The sequence below is a fragment of the Rhinatrema bivittatum genome, chromosome 3 (assembly GCF_901001135.1).
Source record: "Rhinatrema bivittatum chromosome 3, aRhiBiv1.1, whole genome shotgun sequence".
Taxonomy (NCBI): domain Eukaryota; kingdom Metazoa; phylum Chordata; class Amphibia; order Gymnophiona; family Rhinatrematidae; genus Rhinatrema; species Rhinatrema bivittatum.
Window position 1 is genome coordinate 386,571,935 of NC_042617.1, and position 24,984 is coordinate 386,596,918.

Genomic DNA, 24,984 nt, shown 5'->3' on the forward strand with positions numbered 1-24,984 from the left:
TATTTTTCTTATGTTGGTCCAGCTTCTTGAAATGAACTAATTACATTTATAAATGCTTTGACAAGGTATTTTTGTAAATCTACTTTTGTAATTTTTTTTTTACTATTTTACTTTAAATATATGTCATTGTAAGTACCCTGCTGCTTCCAGGAACCCAGCTGGAAACAAGGCTTTTGTCTTAATCTGGCTTTCATAGTCACCACATTTAAAAAATAAGAAAAACAATAATTAACAATAGTCCCACAAGCATAGAGAACACACTGAGCATATTAATGCGTCCTTTTTTTTTTTTTTAATGAAAAAGCATTTTTATTGAAGAACAATAATAGAATAAACAATCCGCCTGGCGTACCCCAGGAACAACCAACAGATCGGGTCATTCATCAAAACATGATAGGGCCTTATCGCGTGTGTTACCACAGTAAGGCACGCGATAATTACCTCATCACGAACTGAATTTTTTTATTTCAAATTTAAATAAAAAAGGGAGGAGTTTGGGCGGGGTTTGGAATCATGAGGTGCCGGTAGTGTTGCGGGCGATAATGCTTCGCATGTTATCTCTGGCAGTAGTGCCGGAAATACCTACAACTTTTCTGCTGGTGCTACGGGGCGATCGTGGGCAAGCAGCCACATCGAGGCGGACAAAAACATACTGCCGCGATGTGGCCACCTGCCCACGATTGCTCCCTGCCCCTTTTTTTCCCTGTGGGCGATCATTCCGCTATATTTAAAGCGGAATGATTAATCTAGGCCAGAGTTATTAATTGCTGGGTACAACTCACCCCCAAGAGGCCCCCTCTCCACCTCCACCCTCCTCCCATCATCTCCCTTATCTGATGATAATGAACTCCCTAAAAATCACCGTAAGAAATTTCTCTCACTTTGGGTCAGAACCCTTTTATAAAAAATAATGTTGGATACATATATTTCTAGTCATATCACATATAATTGAGAATATAAACACTTAAACAAAATTACCATTTGTTTCTGCTCTTCCATTCAGTTGGTTAAGGGCTAAACTTGCCTGGGTGCTATTAGCTAATGATAAGGCATATGTAACAATTGACAGAGTGTAGTTACTATCAATTCCTTGAGCTAGTTTTCCCTCCAGAAACTGTATTGCTTTTGTAACTTGACTTGCATACATATTCTACAACAAAAAAGTATAAAACAAAGTTTAGACTAGACAGACATCACTTTCATAATTATATATTCCATAAGTAATTCATTTTTTGCTGAAAAGAGGGTTAGATTATTCACCACTGCATTGGGATACTGGGAAACATAACAGTGGACCAGTGCATTCAGGGTTTCAAACTGGGAAGGTACATGCTGGTACCCACCTCAGTTCATCGAAGAAGATGAGTATGAGAGAGTTGCTAAAGCCAGGAGGAGCCCATCTCACATCATCTGCACACAACCTGCTCTTCCTCCTCCTCTACGACAGCAGCAAGGGGACACTGATCACATTCTCCTGCTTCTCAGAGCCCTCCTTCACTGCATCCTTCCTATTTAAATATTAGGTATGTAAGGGAGTGGAGGAACAGCCATGGGAACTGGGAGCCGTGCAGTTCTGCGTCCCTGCAGTGTTGGAGACCTGCTCCCCTTTCTTATTGCCAAAGCCAAAGGAAAGAGACTTATTAAAGGTAAATGGGGAGAAGAGGAACCAGAAAAAGGGAGGTGGATGAAACTTAAGGGGAAACAGAGGAACCAGAAAGGGAGTGAGGGAAGGAACCTAAATGGAAAAGGAGAATACAGAAGTTTGGAAGAGGGAAGAAGAATAAACAGAAGAGAGAAGAAAGGAATAGGGAGATAGACAGGAACCTGAAAAGGGTAGAGGAAATAGAGAACCTAAAAGAGTAAAGGGTGAAGAGAGAAGCTTCAAGAGAAAGAGAAAGAAAATGAACCTCTAGGAGGAAGGAGCTGAAGAGAGGCAAGGACCTGAATGGGAGAGAGGGAGGATAGAATCTGAAGGGGGTAGGAAAGAAGAAATAAACCTGAAAAGGGGGAGATGTGGCCTACATTCATTTGTATTACCTGGTACCCATGGACTGTTGCATGACTAGGTTTCCCTTCCTCTCTACCTCTCCACTCCCCCACCCCTAAATAGCTTAACACACCAGTTAGAAAGAGGGCTGGAAGGACTAAGCTTCCCAGGTCACTTTGAGAAGGCAACCCATGCCTAGTGGAAAGACAATTCTAGAAAAAAGGGTTATGATATGAGACTAAAAAGAGGTAGATTCAGTAATATCGTAATGAAATGTTTCTTCAAGGACAGGCGACAAATCCATGGAAAAGTCTTCCAGTGGAGGTGATGGAGCAAAAACCATAGTGCAACTCAAAAAAGCATGAGACAAGTACAGGGTATCATTAAAGAAATGAGAGAAAAGCCAGATATCAAGTAGGGTATATAGTAGGTAGAGAAAATGAGCAGATTAGATGGACAATGCAGCATTTATTTACCATCAGTTTCAAGATTTTATTTCTCCATTTCTATGGTGTGTGTAATGCAACTCAATTAACTAATTGCTTTTGAATTGCTTGCCTACAGTCTAGACCTTTATGACTTAAAAGCTAGAAGATTATTGTATAAGAGAGAATATCATGTGGTGGAATGTTTATATTAAATGTTGTTTTATCATTTTTTTTTTAAATTCTGTTAATATTTGTGTAAAATCTTTTGTACTGATTTTACATTATTTTTATATTACACTGCATGGATGGTTTTTGTGATTTTACAGTTAATCAAATATTAAAGTAAAATAAAGTAAAGAATGATATTGGAAAAAACACACCCAGATGCTATTCATAAAGACATCAAGAATGGAGGATTACTGATATGATTTCAGCTCTTTCTACCGGTATCTAGCTCTAGCACATCTGGGCACATGGCCATATTAAACTTACCCTGCAAACCGCATCTTCTAAAATTACAGCCACTATATAAGCTGTCAGAGTGATTGGACCATTCTGTCCACCCTGGAGCTCACTGTGTATCACTCGTCCTGGTTCAGTAAACTGACCAGTATTCATGTCCTGAAAGCCTATAAGCCACTGCATTGTTCTGCTTATAATTGTTGAGTCGATAAAAATGATGGGTTTGGCTTGTAGAAAACAACGAATCACAAAAGCAGACAGCCTTGGGGGGAAAAACAGAAAAATTAGCCATGAGACTACAAAATAAAACATTAAAATACATTTTTTTCATATATTTCCTTATATTAACATACACTCAGGGCTTGAGACATACAAAGTCATTTTGGTCTCTGGAAAACAAACAGAAACCTGAATAGTAAATGTCATAAAAGCAGATGTATGAGGAATACGGCTGAGACTACCGGTAAACATGTATTTTCGGGAAATGCAATACAAATTCTTGCGGAGAACATTTATCTCCCCTCAAATTGCATATTATGCTAAAATGCTACCGGAAGCCACCTGCCCCCATTGTCACCTTGCTGTGGAGTCCCTCTCTCATGTATTTTGGGCATGTCCCCTGATCCAATTGTACTGGGGGAAAGATTGTGGGGTTTTTATAGCGCTTATTGCAGGTACACATTCCGGTGTTTAGACATTTGATTTTATTTGATTGCATTCCCCAATCTATGATTCGGGGGCTGAGTCCTCGCTGGTTTGTCAAGAAGGCCTGTTTGGTGGGGGAAAAAGTTATATTACTCAACTGGAAGGAATCCGCAGCCCCATCTTACTGGACTTGGCATATACATCTTCATTGTAGGATGCAAATGGACAATCTCACCTCAAAAACATCGCCGCAGCACTGTCGGAATTTCCTGCGAACTTGGGATGCCTATTTGCAAGATCTACCTCATCGCGCAAGGAACCTGATAATCAATGACTAGGTTCAGCCGGGATGCTGCTGTTTCCGGATGTGGAGGTGGCTCTGCAGCTCGTGGACACGTACTAAGTAACCCTTATGAAGCTGAGAGACTGTTATTTCCGATTGACGAAACCTGGGGGTGTGGGTGGGGGATGGGTGGGGGATCTCTAAAGATTACAGATTTGCTTGGCGATGGTCTTCGGCTGTTCTCATTTAGTGGTGTACTGAGAGGTGTATAAGGAACCCTGCATCTCTGGTACCTTCCTTGGTTGTATTCTGCATGGGCCGACCACTTTGTTCTACATTATTGCTAGAATGGAGGGGGAGTCTGATATCATGAGTGTACGCTTCTCTAAAATGTGGTACCTCTGATTATTGATATGTGTCTTACATGTTGGCGTCTTCAGGGGGCCACCATTGTTTGTATTTTTCTTGTTTCATAACTCAATAAAAATCGTTTTACCATAAAAGCAGATGTAGAAGTGGATTAGGTTGTTTCCCCCATAGATTGAATGAAAAACATTTTGGTATGGAGAGCTCCTTAGGGGTATAGTGAAAATAGGAGTGACAGGAGGGTCCATCCCCCACAGGGTGGGTCAAAGAGACTAAAGTTATAACAGGAATTGGACCAGTCCTGAGAGAGAAGTCTTGGCGTGAGCTAGGGAGAAGCATCTAGGGCTGTGATGGAGCAGGAGAAAGGTGTTCACTCTCTTGCAATGAGTAACAGGTTTCTCCAAGAAGATCCAAACCTTAGATTTCAAGAACAGAATTGTTCTTGTCAGCCTGTCAGTAGCTTTGTGGGAAAGAGGAGGATTCTCTGAAATTCTTTTGGGAAATACCAAGAGATTCCAATGTTCCTGAACCTTACTTATTTTATTTTTATTTATTTTATAAGCTTTTATATACCGAAGTATTGGCGGGGGCCTTCACTCCGGTTTACATTTTTAACAACGGTATACATTGAATTCAGAGGAACAACTTTAACAGAATTAAAATTATAACGAATATATACAAAAGACCTGTTAAAGGTCTAAATATGTCAATATTGTTAAAAATATAGACATACTATAACAGACTTATAATTATAGCGAATATATACAAAAGATTAGGGGGGCTACATAAACAGGAGTGAGTAAAAGAACTTGGGAACTTAAGCCGCATAAGGAACTGTACCTGCATTTATATTATAGAAACATAGAAATGACAACATAAAAAGGACCAATAGTCCATCCAGTCTGCCCAGCAAGCTTTCCATGATAATATCTGCCATGTCGTGCAGGTTACTCCCATGTATCAGTCAGCGGACTTAGCCGTAAAAGTCCTGTGTTTTTTTTCCTTAATGTCTGAGCATCAGTACCCCAGACTTAAATAAGTCATGGCTCATGTTGGTTGTCTCTGAATCCAAATTCCTCTTCCTTCCACCCCCACCTTCTTCTTCGAAGCAGAGTGTGAGGTTGCAGTTTGTGAATTTAAAGAACTGTTATCCTGCTGTTGATTTTTCTTCCACTTCACTGTGTTCGTTTTTGATCAGGAAAATTTCCTTTTTTTGTTTGCAAGACAATCTTTGGTGTGAAAACTGTTTTATTTTTTGAGAGTGATCCTTTTTTGGACTATACAAGTTGAGTCTGCTCTCATCACATGTTTCTATCAGTGCGAAGAGTGAATCAAAGCTCAATAGTGCTTAGAAATAAGGACGTTGTGGGGGGGGGGGGGTGCATTACACAGGTTACACTTGTTCAAAAAAGTGTCATGCCCTGAAAAAGATATTAGTTATTGTATCTGTAGTTCCTTGAGCTGAGGCAAAAAACAACAGTACCTCCCCTCTTAAGCCCCCTTCCTGAAGCCCTAGATTTTCCTGGGGTACCATTGATGAAAGTCCTTCAAGAGGTTAGTGTCCAGTATGTTGGAGGATGGCTCCCATGAATTTTCCTCTGGGCCATAATTATTCCAAGCGATTAAATACTCAATCTTTTTCCCCCTCCTGCAGGAGTCCAAGACTTCTTGGACTTCATATATGTCATCTTCATCAGCAGCAATTTCCTGAAGATCAGGTGGAACTCTGGATGGCCAAGAAAGCACCACTTGTTTAAGCAACAAGACGTGAAACATGTCATGGATTTTTAACGTCGGTGGTAGCTTTAGCTGGTATGTGACAGGTCCTCTTGCCACAGCACAAAAAAAAGGCCCAATAAAGCATAATGCCAAGCACATTGAGAGAACCCATATGCGTAAGTGTCTAATACCTAGCCAAACCACCTCCCCTATCTTGAATTTGTAGCTGGCCTTCTATGGGTATCTGCTGTTCTCTTGGCTTAGGCGGCAGCATTCTCAATCAGCTGGTTGGTCCATGCTTATAGTTCATGCAATTCCTGGGCTGAGAGCTAAGCCTATCACAGGCAGTGACAGAGGCTATTTTCTGTAAACTAGCTGGAAGGAGGAGGAGCCAGTGGCTGTGTTGATGTGATTATTATGGGATAATTTGTCCCAAGGTAGGAGGGTGGCCCAGTTCTTCTGGTGCTCATTGACATAAGACTGGAAGAAGGTTTTAAGGGTGTGGTTGGTATGCCCTGCTTGCAGGTTGTAGGCCATTGTACAGTCGAACGTAATATCGAACTTCTTTGCAGAGGGAGCACAGGACTGTGCAGTGAGCTGAACTCCTCTATCTGATAATATGTGCTTCAGTAATCCATGTAGGCAAAAGACGTGAAGGGTGAAGAGATGTGCCAATTCCAGAGTGAAAAGAAGGCCCAATAATGGTATGAAGTGTGCCATCTTGGAGAATCAATCAATTGTCACCCAAATCACAGTGGCGCCATTAGAGATAGGGAGTTCCACAAAAAAATTCGTGGACATGGGTCCAGGGTTCCCTGGGAGCTGGCAACAGCTGTAATAGCCCCCAGGATCAGCCGTGCAATGTTTTTTGCTGCACACAGGTAGGACACGAGCCAACATTGGCCTTGACATCTTGCTTCATTTGGGGCCACCAGCAGTGCTGGTGAAGCAATTCAAGGGTTTGTGCCCATTCAGAATGTCCTGCGATATGGGAGTCATGGGCCCATATCAATGCCGTCTCATGCAATCTGTAAGGTAGGGGTATGCATTCGTTTTCACCGTATTTGTAATCCGCAACTTATTTTTAGCGATCCGAAAAATACGTTGGGAGGCGAAACGCATCGCGACTCCCAACGTATTCAACAAATTTCTGTTGAATACGGTGAACCTAAATAAACATTTAAACCCCCCACCCTCCTGACCCCCTCAAGACTTACCAAAACTCCCTGGTGATCCAGCGGGGAGTCAGGAAGCCATCCCTGCACTCGTTTGCGGTTTCCTCACGGCGCCGATAGCCTGTGTCACAGGGGCTGCCCTTGCCATTGGTCAGCCCCTGTCACATGGTCACCGGCGCCATTAGAATGAGAGCCTAAGAGTACGTGTGGATTAGAATGGGAGCCGGGGGTGTGTGAGTGTGTTGGGGGTTGAGATTGGGAGCCTGGATGAGTGGGTGGATTAGAATGGGAGCCTAGGGGTATGTATGGATTAGAATTGGAGCCTGGGGAGTGTTGGGGGTGAGAATGGGAGCCTGGCTGTGCGTCTGTGTGTGTATAAGAATGGGTACCTGGGTGTGCACCTATGTATGAGCATGGGAGCCAGGGACTGAGAATGAGAGGTTGTGTTTGTGGTAGAGCATGTGAGAGTGAGAGCTTGAGTGTGTGTGCATGGTAGAGCATGTGAGAGTGAGATCTTGTGTATGTGAGGGAGTCTGTGAGAGAAAGCATGAGCCTCTGTGTGTGTGTGTGTGTGTGTGTGTATAACAGAGCATTTAGAGTGAGAGCATGTGCGTGTGTGTGAACAGAATGTGAGAGTGAGAGCTTATGTGTGTGAGGGAGTCTGTGAGAGAAAGCATGAGCCTCTGTGTGTGTGAGTGTGTATGTGTGTGAGAAAGGGAAGAAGACAGTAGGTGAAGAAATAGAATGAGAAGAGAGACCCTAAAAACAAATTAGGAAATGACAGACAAGGGAAAAGTGTAAAAAAAAGAGATTGGGATCAACTGATTAGAAAAATACAAAGATCAGACAAAAAGGTAAAAAAAAAAATATTTTGAGATTTTAACAATTGGAATATGCCATCTTTGGGAATGAGCATTTTTTATATTTTTGTATTTTGCTCTTTCTTCAGTATTCCACTGTTCAGAGTCTAGTTTCTCAGGTTTTTATTTCGGTTTTGTCTGCTTGTTTCTGTTTCTAATTGTAACAACTTATTTCTAAAGGGGCCGATTCAGTATAGTGCGCTCGGCTGAGCGCACCTTTAGCCCCGGTTTGGCCACGTGTTTTTTGACGCTTTCTGCAAAGAGGATTACTAGTAAAAGGTTTGCAATTTCATATTTAAGTTCTTTTTTGACTCTGGGATGGATGCTCTTCGGTCCTAGTGACATCACTCTTTCATTTGACAATATGATTTATTACAGCCTACATTATTACAGAGTTTTGATTTAGTTGCATGGAATCTCCACTATTAAAGAATGTTTCAGGTGTGGGCATGTTCCCAGCATCCTCCTTAGTAAAAAGACTGAGCCAAATATTCATTTAGAATTTCTGCTATTTCCTTCTCTTCCTGAGCATCCTTTTTACCTCTCAAGTCATCTAGCAGCCCAACTGACTCCCTCACAACCTTTTTGCTTCAAAGGTACTTGAAAATAGTTTTTATTATTAATTTTTGTCTTTCTGGCAAGCTTCTTCTCAAATTCTCTCTTGGCCTATCTCACTACTGTTTTACATCTAACAAAGTCAGTGCTTATGCCCTTGCCTGTTTTCATCATTTGAGTCTGCTTTCCATTTCCACTTCTAGAGCATGATCGTTAGGGATGTGAATCGTTTTTTGACGATTTAAAATATCGTCCGATATATTTTAAATCGTCAAAAATCGTTAGAGGCGATATATAATAGGAATTCCCCCGATTTATCGTCAAAAATCGTAAATCGGGGGAAGGGGGGAGGGCGGGACAACCGGCACACTAAAACAATCCTAAAACCCACACCAACCCTTTAAAATAAATCCCCCACCCTCCCGAACCCCGCCAAAATGTCTTAAATTACCTGGGGTCCAGTGGGGGGTGTCCCGGTGTGATGTTCCACTCTCGGGCCACGGGTGCGTTGATAGAAATGGCGCCGGCGCTACCATTGCCCTGTCATATGACAGGGCAAAGGTAGCGCCGGCGCCATTTTGGTTCCTGTCCCCCGATGTCACGAGCGTAGGACATCGCTCCCGGACCCCCGCTGGACCCCCAGGGACTTTTGGCCAGCTTGGGGGGGCCTCCTGACCCCCACAAGACTTGCCAAAAGTCCAGCGGGGGTCCGGGAACGACCTCCTGCACTCGAATCGTGTTGCCGTAATGCAAAATGGCCATACGGGCGGCGCCATTTTGCAACGAGTATTGCAAAATGGCGCCGGCCGTATGGCCATTTTGCATTACAGCAACACGATTCGAGTGCAGGAGGTCGTTCCCGGACCCCCGCTGGACTTTTGGCAAGTCTTGTGGGGAGTCAGGAGGCCCCCCCAAGCTGGCCAAAAGTCCCTGGGGGTCCAGCGGGGGTCCGGGAGCAATCTCCTACGCTCGTGACGTCGGGGGACAGGAACCAAAATGGTGCTGGCGCTACCTTTGCCCTGTCATATGACAGGGCAAAGGTAGCGCCGGCGCCATTTCTATCAACGCACCCGTGGCCCGAGAGTGGAACATCACACCAGGACCCCCCCCCCCACTGGACCCCAGGTAATTTAAGACATTTTGGGGGGGTTCGGGAGGGTGGGAGATTTATTTTAAAGGGTCGGGGTGGGTTTTAGGGTTGTTTTAGTGTGCCCGAGAGTGGAAGATCACACCGGGACCCCCCCACTGGACCCCAGGTAATTTAAGACATTTTTGGGGGGGTTCGGGAGGGTGGGGTATTTATTTTAAAGAGTCGGGGTGGGTTTTAGGGTTGTTTTAGTGTGCCTGAGAGTGGAAGATCACACCGGGACCCTCCCACTGGACCCCAGGTAATTTAAGACATTTTGGGGGGGGGGGTTCGGGAGGGTGGGGGATTTATTTTAAAGGGTCGGGGTGGGTTTTAGGGTTGTTTTAGTGTGCCGGTTTTCCCGCCCTCCCCCGATTTACGATTTACACGATATTTAAAAAAACAAAACTGCGACGATCCGATTCCCTCCCCCCCAGCCGAAATCAATCGTTAAGATGATCGATCACACGATTCACATCTCTAATGATCGTCCCTAATGCTGGCCCAATGAGCAGATCCAGATCTGGGAATCAAAATTAGGTCTCCGTAAATGGTAACACGTGGTGCTGCCCATGGGCATTGGGCCAGTCAATATGGTTAATCTTACTAATAGTATAATATGACAGAACCTGATTCTGGTTACCGCTGTGTTTTATCGGATTATAAGAGAGGATAATTGCCAGTCTGGAAACATCATTTATCTTTTTGGTACCTGAACAATAGCAAATCCATTCCCCTGTGCTGTGACAGTTATTGCGAAAGATTGGAACACATTTAACTGCAAAAATAAAAAATAAAAAAACACATTAGAACAAGAAATGCATTTTCTTGTTAGAAATGTAATTTAACCATAAAGATATAAGAAATGTTTACCTGATGACTCTGTAGCACCAACAGATTTTGAGAATTAATCTGAAAGGTTGTTTGCAAAGTTGAACCAGGCCCAGTAACTGAGATAGTCAAACCAGTGTTGCCAACAGAATACCGAGATGCAAACTGGGACATGGCTTGCAGAGCCATTATAGTATCCTGTGAAAAGTGATGAATGCATCATAAATTTAGGGATGTTCACTGTTCTGCTGCATTTTTCCTAAAGTGACCTTACATAGAAATGGGATATAGTCCACTGGAACCTGAGCTCCCTATTACCATTTCAGGGCCATTATGTCTTTATCAGTCTTAGTGCAGAGTTTCAGTAGCTATATTGGTACTGGAGAAAGAACGGATTCTTTGCAGGTTGTGAAATCTTTATTGGACCAACATATGAGTAATCCAATCCATTTTATCAATTGTGAAAGCTCAGCTCTACAAATAAAGAGCAGGTGTCATAGCAGTGCTCTTCTGGACAAGAGACACAGAATGGCAGCTCCCTTAGTTTAGAGTCTGATGGAAGAACACATTTAAAGCAGCAGGTAGATGTTGCTATACAATAAGGCAATGTTTGGAATGACCTCCAGGGGGCCATGAGTTCTGCCTCCATGGCTTCGTAAATTTGTATATTTTTTCTGTACTAGCTTGGTTTTTTTTTTGGTTTATGCAGAAATGTAACCATACTATATAATTATAGGTTATTGTGCATACAATAATGATAGTTCTTTCCCCTATGATTGTAATCATATGGCGTATCAGAGCTGTTTCTCACCTGGGTAGATGAATAACCTCCAAGGTGACTCCTTTGCTGACTGAGCCACTTCAGGATAGGAATACCTTCATTAATACGATTTTGCTGGAAGTGTGAGAGCAATCCATAAGCAGCTGTCTCAATATCTGAGGATCGTGGCTGCCAATAGTTAGACAACCCAGTAGTTGGCGAGGACCAAAACTTTGTTTCAGCTAAAAAGTAAAAAAAAAAAAAAAGAAGAGAGAAGGAAGTTAAAAGAATTGTAACCACAAGCAAATGTTCAGAAAACGTATATGTATTTGTTAATCTTCTTTTATGTATGTTGTTATGTACCCCGCCCTGAACTTTGGAGGGAGCGCTATCAAGTAATTTTAAATAATTAAATAAAAATATGTGGGTTACATTTAAAAGGAGAAGAAGTGCCAGATTAATAAAAAGATGCAAATTCTAATCTGTAAAGAGAGGTTTTCCAATTGAGATTATTCTCTTTAAATAACAAGAGTATGAGAGAGATGAGATTATCTTTGCAACTGCATGAATTGCAAGGGCCTCATCAGAATCTGATAGGGGATATTTCCATATCAATAACTATTAGAATTGTGACAAGATTTTTTTTTTTTTCTACCATAGTCAAGTGTGAAAATTTGCCACCTCATCATCTATCCTCCTCCCCTCCCCTTCCCTTCTTCTACTTTATTGGACAATGCCCTAAATTTCCACAACAGATTTAAATTTGGCTGACATTGAATATATTGGAGTGAAATTTTCAAAGGAGTTACATGCGTAAAAGTAGCATATAACGTGGCAATTTTCATAACTGCATTTACACACATAAAACGTTTTCAAAATTTAGCCCTATGGAGTGAATTTTCAAAAGAGTTATGGGGCAGATTTTAAAAGCCCTGCGCAAGTAATTCCAGCCGGATTTACATGCACAGGGGACTTGCTCACTGGCATGCCTATGTTGCATAGGCTGCCGGCACCACGCAAAGCCCTGGGACGCGCGTAAGTCCTGGGGCTTTGCTTGGGGAGCGTGTCGTGGGCGTGTTGGGAGCGGTGCGGCATTCGGGGGCATTCCAGGGGTGGGGGCGTGGGACGTGGTGCTGGCCTGGGGGCGTTCCTGGGGCGTGTCCGAGGCCTCCGAACCAGCCCCCGGGCCGGGAATGGTGAGCTGGCAGCCGGCCGGCATGCGCAAGTTATGCCTGCCTTGGCAGGCGTAACTTTTTGAACAAAGGAGGGGGGGATTTAGTCAGCGGCAGCGCGCGCAATGTTATAAAAATCGGGCGTAGATTTGTTCGCGTCGGGTTGCGTGAAGTTGCACTCTTCAACTCCACTAATCTACAAATTTGTCTGCTCTACCTGCCCCCCCCCCCCCCCCACATTCACTAGACAACAACTGCTCTCCACTAATCGAAGTTTTAATGACCAACATTACCCTAATAAACCTACTATTATCTTAGGTGACTTCAACATTCACATGGATACAATCCCTATTTCTTCAACTTGCCAAACTCTCATTTATGCGCTATCTACGCTACAGTTAAATCAAATCATTAATGCCCCTATGCACAAAGCTGGTCACATTTTAGATCTCATCTTCATCAACAAAAATAATTGGTTATCTTATAACACAAATATAACTAATATCCCCTGGTCAGACTACCACCTGATTCAAACCAATTTGACTTCCAAACTAAAACTCACAACATCTCAAAACATCCCTATGATTGTGAATTACTGCCTCCCTCTTTAACACAGAAACTCTCCAACAAAAACTACCATCCAAATTATCTAAAATTGATCTATCCAACTCAGAAAATGCCATAAACTCGTGGTTCAATATAACCAAATCTGTTGCTGACAACATAAACCCTGTCATCTCAAAGACTATTAAAACCTCTCATCATCATAAAGAATGGTACAATAACAACATTAGAACTGCTAAACAACAGCTCAGAAAAAAGGAAAAGGCATGGTGCAAGAACAAAACATCAGTCCTGCTATCTATCTATCGAAACGCTCTAGCTCTCTACAAATCTCTTATTATCAACACAAAAAAGCATCTTTTCCTATGAAAATTAATAATTTCCATCACAACCCAAGAATGCTATTGTCTATAGTACAAATCTCATAAAAACTGCAAACAAACCTTTATCACCATGCACTAAAACTGGAAGCAATGAATTTGCCGACTTCTTAATATGAAAATAATAAATCTAACCAACAATAATCTCGACAATTACAATCATAACATTATGATGAATCCTAATGAAATCCCAAAATGGTCAAACTTTGACACAGCTTCGTCCCTTGAAATTCAATCTCTCTTTAAAAAAATGAACCTTGCCAATCACCCATTTGACTATATCCCCATTTCTACACTAAAATCAATTGAAACTATATTATCTAAACACTCACAGAGATAGTAAACCTTTCTCTTACAGAAGGAATTTATCCCAACTCTCTCCAATCTGCAGTAATTAAGCCTATCATTAAGAAGATTAATCTTGATCCAAACAATCCAATTAACTACCGCCCTATATCAAACCTACCACTATTAGCCAAAATCATAGAAAAAGTTGTTCACACTCAGCTCTCAGATCACTTAGAGTTAAACAATATCCTTTCTCCAAATCAATATGGTTTCAGAAAAACCTCAGCACTGAAACTTTACTACTCTCAATGACTGACACTTTGCTCAGAGGCTTTGACAATGGACAAAAATACCTACTCATCATGCTAGACCTTTCTGCAGCTTTTGACACGGTTAACCAAAATATTCTTTTGGACCGTCTTTTTGATATTGGACTTATCGACATAACCCTATGATGGTTTTCATCATACCTCTCCAACAGAAACTACCAAGTCTCAATTAACAACACCTTATTCAAAAAAATTTACCTACATACTGGAGTGCCTCAGGGTTCCGCTCTTTCTGCAACACTCTTCAAAATATACCTTCTTCCATTATGCCATCTACTAAAAGATCTCGGCTTGACCCACTTCCTCTATGCTGATGACATACAAATTCTAATACCAATCAAAATTCACTGGATGAAACCTATATGAACACAGCCACATACTTATCCACAATCAAACAACTACTAACCCACTTAAAACTTATAATAAACATCGACAAACTGAAATAATTACCTCACCTCCAGCTCCACTTTTGCTTGAGAATCATAAAGAACCAATTTCCCCAGTAACTCATAAACACAACCTAGGAGTGATCATAGAACAATTGAACTTTCACTAAAAAAACCATATTACAACCAAAATTAAAGAAGGATATTACAAACTATTAACACTAAGACGCCTAAAACCATTTCTAACCACTGAAGACTTCAGATCTGTTCTTCAACTGCTCATTTTCTCAAGCATTGATTATTGCAATTCTCTATTACTTGGTCTACCAGCCTCCTATGTCAGACCACTACAAATCCTATAAAACACAGCAGTGAGAATCTTAACTGGCACAAAAAAAATTGAACACATTAAACCCATCCTTATTTTCCTACACTGGCTACCAATTAAATATAGAATAGAATACAAAACCCTGACCATCACATACAAATTTATACATAATGATCAATCAAACTGATCATCCACTAACCTCATTCCTCATCTTGACTCAAAGAAACCTACGTTCAAACACAAGAGCATTCTAAAATTCCCCCTGTCCGATCAGCACAGCTAACAACCACCCGTGAAAAAGCTTTCTCCATCACCAGTCCTAAATTATGGAACTCACTTCTGATGGACCTTAGAATGCAAACCCAACTTAAAAACATTCAAAAGGATCTGAAAACTTGGCTGTTCTTCAAAGCTCACAAATGACAACCCTAATCCCTCTCAACTACCCCACAGCAACAGAACTCCCAAACGAATCTCAACATCCTTAACTCCTAATGACTTCATAACTCCGATTCATCTCCTATTATAAATGTTACAGTTTTTCCCATAGTTTGTTATCCTATTACCTTTATTTTCCATGTACTTTCAACCTTTCTTTGTTGATGATCTTGTAGTACCCAATCCTAATATCCCCGTATTGAAATATGTATTTCTAATATCTCCTGTTGAAATATGTAAACCGTTGTGATGGCATTACCAACTGATGGTAATTAAACTAAAAAATAAATAAATAAATAATGCATGTTTCACTTTGAAAATTGCCCAAGGAAAAGTACCTGCTATTTTATACAGTTAATTTTTCCGAGAAAAAAATATGCACAAATGCAAACGTATGCGCCTAGTTCCAAACCCCACTTCAACCTTGCCCCCAGAAACACTCTCCCTATTGTGGATAAAAGTGCACTCGATATGAACCTGTACACATTCTTTTAACCAACTATAATGTGGGCAATTTTCTAAATACCCGTTTAGTCACAGGAAATGGATTAAAACATTACTGCCTTAAATGTACATTGTTGCAGTGCTGCCATGGTAAATCTGATTTTATAAGACTTTTACTGGACAATAAAGGCCTAATTTACTAAGGCTTTTTTCCCATTCTGTATCTATGGGAAAAATGCTTAGCGAATGAGGCCCAAGTTGTTTTAACAAATTTTTTTTTAACAGAAATGGGAGTGTCATTCATTGTGGATGAAATGTACCATATAAGAAAACATTGTGAGTAGGGACTTTTGGGAGAAAAAGTAGCCTCAGTTTAGTCCTGAAAAGCAAAAAAAAAAAAGCTAAAAATTCCGGTTTTATGCATCCATCCAAAAAAAAATCCTAATTACTTGGAAGAAATTGACATTCTTTAAACCCCTAAATCAGAAGCCCTACATACAATCTGTAGTGTATTCATCATGTTTAAAAATCTACAAATCACTGTCTTGTTACATAAGTTCAATTCATGGATTCCTACTTAAGCAAAGCAAGAAATACTCTGGGCCTCAGTCAAAAAGGGTTTTTTCCCTATTCTGGGGCCTATGGAAAAAGCAGGTATATTCTGCTCTCTCTCTATAGCTTCTCAAAAACCTCTTCTTCCTAAACAGAATGTTTATTCATAAGGTCAACAGATGAAGAAAAACGTAACTTGAGCCACTTCAGGGCCAGATGTATTAAAGAGGTTTTTTCCCCCATTTTGTATCTATGGGAAAAATGGTTATCGCATCAGGGTCATACATTAGGTAAAAAATATTTTTCTTATGTTGGTCCAGCTTCTTGAAATGAACTAATTACATTATAAATGCTTTGACAAGGTATTTTTGTAAATCTACTTTTGTAATTTTTTTTTACTATTTTACTTTAAATATATGTCATTGTAAGTACCCTGCTGCTTCCAGGAACCCAGCTGGAAACAGGCTTTTGTCTTAATCTGGCTTTCATAGTCACCACATTTAAAAAATAAGAAAAACAATAATTAACAATAGTCCCACAAGCATAGAGAACACACTGAGCATATTAATGCGTCCTTTTTTTTTTTTTTAATGAAAAAGCATTTTATTGAAGAACAATAATAGAATAAACAATCCGCCTGGCGTACCCCAGGAACAACCAACAGATCGGGTCATTCATCAAAACATGATAGGGCCTTATCCGCGTGTGTTACCACAGTAAGGCACGCGATAATTACACTCATCACGAACTGAATTTTTTTATTTCAAATTTAAATAAAAAAGGGAGGAGTTTGGGCGGGGTTTTGGAATCATGAGGTGCCGGTAGTGTTGCGGGCGATAATGCTTCGCATGTTATCTCCTGGCAGTAGTGCCGGAAATACCTACAACTTTTCTGCTGGTGCGACGGGGCGATCGTGGGCAAGCAGCCACATCGAGGCGGACAAAAACATACTGCCGCGATGTGGCCACCTGCCCACGATTGCTCCCTGCCCCTTTGTTTCCCTGTGGGCGATCATTCCGCTATATTTAAAGCGGAATGATTAATCTAGGCCAGAGTTATTTAATTGCTGGGTACAAACTCACCCCCAAGAGGCCCCCTCTCCACCTCCACCCTCCTCCCATCATCTCCCTTATCTGATGATAATGAACTCCCTAAAAATCACCGTAAGAAATTTCTCTCACTTTGGGTCAGAACCCTTTTATAAAAAATAATGTTGGATACATATATTTCTAGTCATATCACATATAATTGAGAATATAAACACTTAAACAAATTAACCATTTGTTTTCTGCTCTTCCATTCAGTTGGTTAAGGGCTAAACTTGCCTGGGTGCTATTAGCTAATGATAAGGCATATGTAACAATTGACAGAGTGTAGTTACTATCCAATTCCTTGAGCTAGTTTTCCTCCAGAAACTGTATTGCTTTTGTAACTTGACCTTGCATACTATTCTACAACAAAAAAAGTATAAAACAAAGTTTAGACTAGACAGACATCACTTTCATAATTTATATTCATAAGTAATTCATTTTTTGCTGAAAAGAGGGTTAGATTATTCACCACTGCATTGGGATTACTGGGAAACATAACAGTGGACCAGTGCATTCAGGGTTCAAAACTGGGAAGGTACATGCTGGTACCCACCTCAGTTCATCGAAGAAGAGATGAGTATGAGAGAGTTGCTAAGCCAGGAGGAGCCCATCTCAACATCATCTGCACACAACCTGCTCTTCCTCCTCCTCTACGACAGCAGCAAGGGGACACTGATCACATTCTCCTGCTTCTCAGAGCCCTCCTTCACTGCATCCTTCCTATTTAAATATTAGGTATGTAAGGGAGTGGAGGAACAGCCATGGGAACTGGGAGCCGTGCAGTTCTTGCGTCCCTGCAGTGTTGGAGACCTGCTCCCCTTTCTTATTGCCAAAGCCAAGGGAAAGAGACTTATTAAAGGTAAATGGGGAGAAGAGGAACCAGAAAAAGGGAGGTGGATGAAACTTAAGGGGAAACAGAGGAACCAGAAAGGGAGTGAGGGAAGGAACCTAAATGGAAAAGGAGAATACAGAAGTTTGGAAGAGGGAAGAAGAATAAACAGAAGGAGAGAAGAAAGGAATAGGGGAGATAGACAGGAACCTGAAAAGGGTAGAGGAAATAGAGGAACCTAAAAGAGTAAAGGGTGAAGAGAGAAGCTTCAAAGAGAAAGAGAAAGAAAATGAACCTCTAGGAGGAAGGAGCTGAAGAGAGGCAAGGACCTGAATGGGAGAGAGGGAGGATAGAATCTGAAGGGGGTAGGAAAGAAGAAATAAACCTGAAAAGGGGGAGATGTGGCCTACATCATTTGTATTACCTGGTACCCATGGACTGTTGCATGGACTAGGTTTCCCTTCCTCTCTACCTCTCCACTCCCCCACCCCTAAATAGCTTAACACACCAGTTAGAAAGAGGGCTGGAAGGACTAAGCTTCCCAGGTCACTTTGAGAAGGCAACCCATGCCTAGTGGAAAGACAATTCTAGAAAAAAGGGTTATGATATGAGACTAAAAAGAGGTAGATTCAGTAATATCGTAATGAAATGTTTCTTCAAGGACAGGCGACAAATCCATGGAAAAGTCTTCCAGTGGAGGTGATGGAGCAAAAACCATAGTGCAACTCAAAAAAGCATGAGACAAGTACAGGGTATCATTAAAGAAATGAGAGAAAAGCCAGATATCAAGTAGGGTATATAGTAGGTAGAGAAAATGAGCAGATTAGATGGACAATGCAGCATTTATTTACCATCAGTTTCAAGATTTTATTTCTCCATTTCTATGGTGTGTGTAATGCAACTCAATTAACTAATTGCTTTTGAATTGCTTGCCTACAGTCTAGACCTTTATGACTTAAAAGCTAGAAGATTATTGTATAAGAGAGAATATCATGTGGTGGAATGTTTATATTAAATGTTGTTTTATCATTTTTTTTTAATTCTGTTAATATTTGTGTAAAATCTTTTGTACTGATTTTACATTATTTTTATATACACTGCATGGATGGTTTTTGTGATTTTACAGTTAATCAAATATTAAAGTAAAATAAAGTAAAGAATGATATTGGAAAAAACACACCCAGATGCTATTCATAAAGACATCAAGAATGGAGGATTACTGATATGATTTTCAGCTCTTTCTACCGGTATCTAGCTCTAGCACATCTGGGCACATGGCCATATTAAACTTACCCTGCAAACCGCATCTTCTAAAATTACAGCCACTATATAAGCTGTCAGAGTGATTGGACCATTCTGTCCACCCTGGAGCTCACTGTGTATCACTCGTCCTGGTTCAGTAAACTGACCAGTATTCATGTCCTGAAAGCCTATAAGCCCACTGCATTGTTCTGCTTATAATTGTTGAGTCGATATAAAAATGATGGGTTTGGCTTGTAGAAACAACGAATCACAAAAGCAGACAGCCTTGGGGGGGAAAAACAGAAAAATTAGCCATGAGACTACAAAATAAAACATTAAAATACATTTTTTTCATATATTTCCTTATATTAACATACACTCAGGGCTTGAGACATACAAAGTCATTTTGGTCTCTGGAAAACAAACAGAAACCTGAATAGTAAATGTCATAAAGCAGATGTATGAGGAATACGGCTGAGACTACCGGTAACATGTATTTTCGGGAAATGCAATACAAATTCTTGCGGAGAACATTTATCTCCCCTCAAATTGCATATTATGCTAAAATGCTACCGGAAGCCACCTGCCCCCATTGTCACCTTGCTGTGGAGTCCCTCTCTCATGTATTTTGGGCATGTCCCCTGATCCAATTGTACTGGGGGAAAGATTGTGGGGTTTTTATAGCGCTTATTGCAGGTACACATCCGGTGTTTAGACATTTGATTTTATTTGATTGCATTCCCCAATCTATGATTCGGGGGCTGAGTCCTCGCTGGTTTGTCAAGAAGGCCATGTTTGGTGGGGGAAAAAGTTATATTACTCAACTGGAAGGAATCCGCAGCCCCATCTTACTGGACTTGGCATATACATCTTCATTGTAGGATGCAAATGGAACAATCTCACCTCAAAAACATCGCCGCCAGCACTGTCGGAATTTCCTGCGAACTTGGGATGCCTATTTGCAAGATCTACCTCATCGCGCAAGGAACCTGATAATCAATGACTAGGTTCAGCCGGGATGGCTGCTGTTTTCCGGATGTTGGAGGTGGCTCTGCAGCTCGTGGACACGTACTAAGTAACCCTTATGAAGCTGAGAGGACTGTTATTTCCGATTGACGAAACCTGGGGGTGTGGGTGGGGGATGGGTGGGGGATCTCTAAAGATTACAGATTTGCTTGGCGATGGTCTTCGGCTGTTCTCATTTAGTGGTGTACTGAGAGGTGTATAAGGAACCCTGCATCTCTGGTACCTTCCTTGGTTGTATTCTGCATGGGCCGACCACTTTGTTCTACATTATTGCTAGAATGGAGGGGGAGTCTGATATCATGAGTGTACGCTTCTCTAAATGTGGTACCTCTGATTATTGATATGTGTCTTACATGTTGGCGTCTTCAGGGGGCCACCATTGTTTGTATTTTTCTTGTTTCATAAACTCAATAAAAATCGTTTTACCATAAAAGCAGATGTAGAAGTGGATTAGGTTGTTTCCCCCCATAGATTGAATGAAAAACATTTTGGTATGGAGAGCTCCTTAGGGTATAGTGAAAATAGGAGTGACAGGAGGGTCCATCCCCCACAGGGTGGGTCAAAGAGACTAAAGTTATAACAGGGAATTGGACCAGTCCTGAGAGAGAAGTCTTGGCGTGAGCTAGGGATAAGGCATCTAGGGCTGTGATGGAGCAGGAGAAAGGTGGTTCACTCTCTTGCAATGAGTAACAGGTTTCTCCAAGAAGATCCAAACCTTAGATTTCAAGAACAGAATTGTTTCTTGTCAGCCTGTCAGTAGCTTTGTGGGAAAGAGGAGGATTCTCTGAAATTCTTTTGGGAAATACCAAGAGATTCCAATGTTCCTGAACCTTACTTATTTTATTTTTATTTATTTTATAAGCTTTTATATACCGAAGTATTGGCGGGGGCCTTCACTCCGGTTTACATTTTTAACAACGGTATACATTGAATTCAGAGGAACAACTTTAACAGAATTAAAATTATAACGATATATACAAAAGACCTGTTAAAGGTCTAAATATGTCAAATTGTTAAAAATATAGACATACTATAACAGACTTATAATTATAGCGAATATATACAAAAGATTAGGGGGGCTACATAAACAGGAGTGAGTAAAGAACTTGGGAACTTAAGCCGCATAAGGAACTGTACCTGCATTTATATTATAGAAACATAGAAATGACAACATAAAAAGGACCAATAGTCCATCCAGTCTGCCCAGCAAGCTTTCAATGATAATATCTTGCCATGTCGTGCAGGTTACTCCCATGTATCAGTCAGCGACTTAGCCGTAAAAGTCCTGTGTTTTTTTTCCTTAATGTCTGAGCATCAGTACCCCAGACTTAAATAAGTCATGGCTCATGTTGGTTGTCTCTGAATCCAAATTCCTCTTCCTTCCACCCCACCTTCTTCTTCGAAGCAGAGTGTGAGGTTGCAGTTTGTGAATTTAAAGAACTGTTATCTGCTGTTGATTTTTCTTCCACTTCACTGTGTTCGTTTTTGATCAGGAAAATTTCCTTTTTTTTGTTTGCAAGACAATCTTTGGTGTGAAAACTGTTTTATTTTTGAGAGTGATCCTTTTTTGGACTATACAAGTTGAGTCTGCTCTCATCACATGTTTCTATCAGTGCGAAGAGTGAATCAAAGCTCAATAGTGCTTAGAAATAAGGACGTTGTGGGGGGGGGGGGTGCATTACACAGGTTACACTTGTTCAAAAAAGTGTCATGCCCTGAAAAAGATATTAGTTATTGTATCTGTAGTTCCTTGAGCTGAGGCAAAAAACAACAGTACCTCCCCTCTTAAGCCCCCTTCCTGAAGCCCTAGATTTTCCTGGGGTACCATTGATGAAAGTCCTTCAAGAGGTTAGTGTCCAGTATGTTGGAGGATGGCTCCCATGAATTTTCCTCTGGGCCATAATTATTCCAAGCGATTAAATACTCAATCTTTTTCCCCCTCCTGCAGGAGTCCAAGACTTCTTGGACTTCATATATGTCATCTTCATCAGCAGCAATTTCCTGAAGATCAGGTGGAACTCTGGATGGCCAAGAAAGCACCACTTGTTTAAGCAACAAGACGTGAAACATGTCATGGATTTTTAACGTCGGTGGTAGCTTTAGCTGGTATGTGACAGGTCCTCTTGCCACAGCACAAAAAAAGGCCCAATAAAGCATAATGCCAAGCACATTGAGAGAACCCATATGCGTAAGTGTCTAATACCTAGCCAAACCACCTCCCCTATCTTGAATTTGTAGCTGGCCTTCTATGGGTATCTGCTGTTCTCTTGGCTTAGGCGGCAGCATTCTCAATCAGCTGGTTGGTCCATGCTTATAGTTCATGCAATTCCTGGGCTGAGAGCTAAGCCTATCACAGGCAGTGACAGAGGCTATTTTCTGTAAACTAGCTGGAAGGAGGAGGAGCCAGTGGCTGTGTTGATGTGATTATTATGGGATAATTTGTCCCAAGGTAGGAGGGTGGCCCAGTTCTTCTGGTGCTCATTGACATAAGACTGGAAGAAGGTTTTAAGGGTGTGGTTGGTATGCCCTGCTTGCAGGTTGTAGGCCATTGTACAGTCGAACGTAATATCGAACTTCTTTGCAGAGGGAGCACAGGACTGTGCAGTGAGCTGAACTCCTCTATCTGATAATATGTGCTTCAGTAATCCATGTAGGCAAAAGACGTGAAGGGTGAAGAGATGTGCCAATTCCAGAGTGAAAAGAAGGCCCAATAATGGTATGAAGTGTGCCATCTTGGAGAATCAATCAATTGTCACCCAAATCACAGTGGCGCCATTAGAGATAGGGAGTTCCACAAAAAAATTCGTGGACATGGGTCCAGGGTTCCCTGGGAGCTGGCAACAGCTGTAATAGCCCCCAGGATCAGCCGTGCAATGTTTTTTGCTGCACACAGGTAGGACACGAGCCAACATTGGCCTTGACATCTTGCTTCATTTGGGGCCACCAGCAGTGCTGGTGAAGCAATTCAAGGGTTTGTGCCCATTCAGAATGTCCTGCGATATGGGAGTCATGGGCCCATATCAATGCCGTCTCATGCAATCTGTAAGGTAGGGGTATGCATTCGTTTTCACCGTATTTGTAATCCGCAACTTATTTTTAGCGATCCGAAAAATACGTTGGGAGGCGAAACGCATCGCGACTCCCAACGTATTCAACAAATTTCTGTTGAATACGGTGAACCTAAATAAACATTTAAACCCCCCCCCTCCTGACCCCCTCAAGACTTACCAAAACTCCCTGGTGATCCAGCGGGGAGTCAGGAAGCCATCCCTGCACTCGTTTGCGGTTTCCTCACGGCGCCGATAGCCTGTGTCACAGGGGCTGCCCTTGCCATTGGTCAGCCCCTGTCACATGGTCACCGCGCATTAGAATGAGAGCCTAAGAGTACGTGTGGATTAGAATGGGAGCCGGGGGTGTGTGAGTGTGTTGGGGGTTGAGATTGGGAGCCTGGATGAGTGGGTGGATTAGAATGGGAGCCTAGGGGTATGTATGGATTAGAATTGGAGCCTGGGGTGTTGGGGGTGAGAATGGGAGCCTGGCTGTGCGTCTGTGTGTGTATAAGAATGGGTACCTGGGTGTGCACCTATGTATGAGCATGGGAGCCAGGGACTGAGAATGAGAGGTTGTGTTTGTGGTAGAGCATGTGAGAGTGAGAGCTTGAGTGTGTGCATGGTAGAGCATGTGAGAGTGAGATCTTGTGTATGTGAGGGAGTCTGTGAGAGAAAGCATGAGCCTCTGTTGTGTGTGTGTTGTGTGTGTATAACAGAGCATTTAGAGTGAGAGCATGTGCGTGTGTGTGAACAGAATGTGAGAGTGAGAGCTTATGTGTGTGAGGGAGTCTGTGAGAGAAAGCATGAGCCTCTGTGTGTGAGTGTGTGTATGTGTGTGAGAAAGGGAAGAAGACAGTAGGTGAAGAAATAGAATGAGAAGAGAGACCCTAAAAACAAATTAGGAAATGACAGACAAGGGAAAAGTGTAAAAAAAAGAGATTGGGATCAACTGATTAGAAAAATACAAGATCAGACAAAAAGGTAAAAAAAAAAATATTTTGAGATTTTAACAATTGGAATATGCCATCTTTGGGAATGAGCATTTTTTATATTTTGTATTTTGCTCTTTCTTCAGTATTCCACTGTTCAGAGTCTAGTTTCTCAGGTTTTTATTTCGGTTTTGTCTGCTTGTTTCTGTTTCTAATTGTAACAACTTATTTCTAAAGGGGCCGATTCAGTATAGTGCGCTCGGCTGAGCGCACCTTTAGCCCCGGTTTGGCCACGTGTTTTTGACGCTTTCTGCAAAGAGGATTACTAGTAAAAGGTTTGCAATTTCATATTTAAGTTCTTTTTTGACTCTGGGATGGATGCTCTTCGGTCCTAGTGACATCACTCTTTCATTTGACAATATGATTTATTACAGCCTACATTATTACAGAGTTTTGATTTAGTTGCATGGAATCTCCACTATTAAAGAATGTTTCAGGTGTGGGCATGTTCCCAGCATCCTCCTTAGTAAAAAGACTGAGCCAAATAATTCATTTAGAATTTCTGCTATTTCCTTCTCTTCCTGAGCATCCTTTTTACCTCTCAAGTCATCTAGCAGCCCAACTGACTCCCTCACAACCTTTTTGCTTCAAAGGTACTTGAAAATAGTTTTTATTATTAATTTTTGTCTTTCTGGCAAGCTTCTTCTCAAATTCTCTCTTGGCCTATCTCACTACTGTT

At 41.4% G+C, this 24,984-nt stretch overlaps 1 protein-coding gene and 1 long non-coding RNA gene across 2 annotated transcripts in view; both read right to left on the reverse strand.

Annotated features, from left to right (window-relative positions):
- Nucleotides 1-24,984, reverse strand: part of LOC115088601 (CD109 antigen-like) — a 220,564-nt gene that overhangs the window by 32,050 nt on the left and 163,530 nt on the right. The window contains exons 29-34 of the mRNA XM_029596859.1: nt 11,249-11,439; nt 10,480-10,635; nt 10,319-10,384; nt 3,251-3,285; nt 2,908-3,139; nt 979-1,150 (exon numbers count right to left, since the gene is read on the reverse strand). Of these exons, the coding sequence (XP_029452719.1) occupies nt 979-1,150; nt 2,908-3,139; nt 3,251-3,285; nt 10,319-10,384; nt 10,480-10,635; nt 11,249-11,439 (852 nt within the window). The remainder of the gene's footprint in view (nt 1-978; nt 1,151-2,907; nt 3,140-3,250; nt 3,286-10,318; nt 10,385-10,479; nt 10,636-11,248; nt 11,440-24,984) is intronic.
- On the reverse strand, nt 10,319-11,434 carry LOC115087894. Its single transcript, XR_003855648.1, has 3 exons — nt 11,249-11,434; nt 10,480-10,635; nt 10,319-10,384 (listed from the first exon to the last, which is right to left on the reverse strand). It is a non-coding gene; the product is annotated as an uncharacterized LOC115087894 (long non-coding RNA).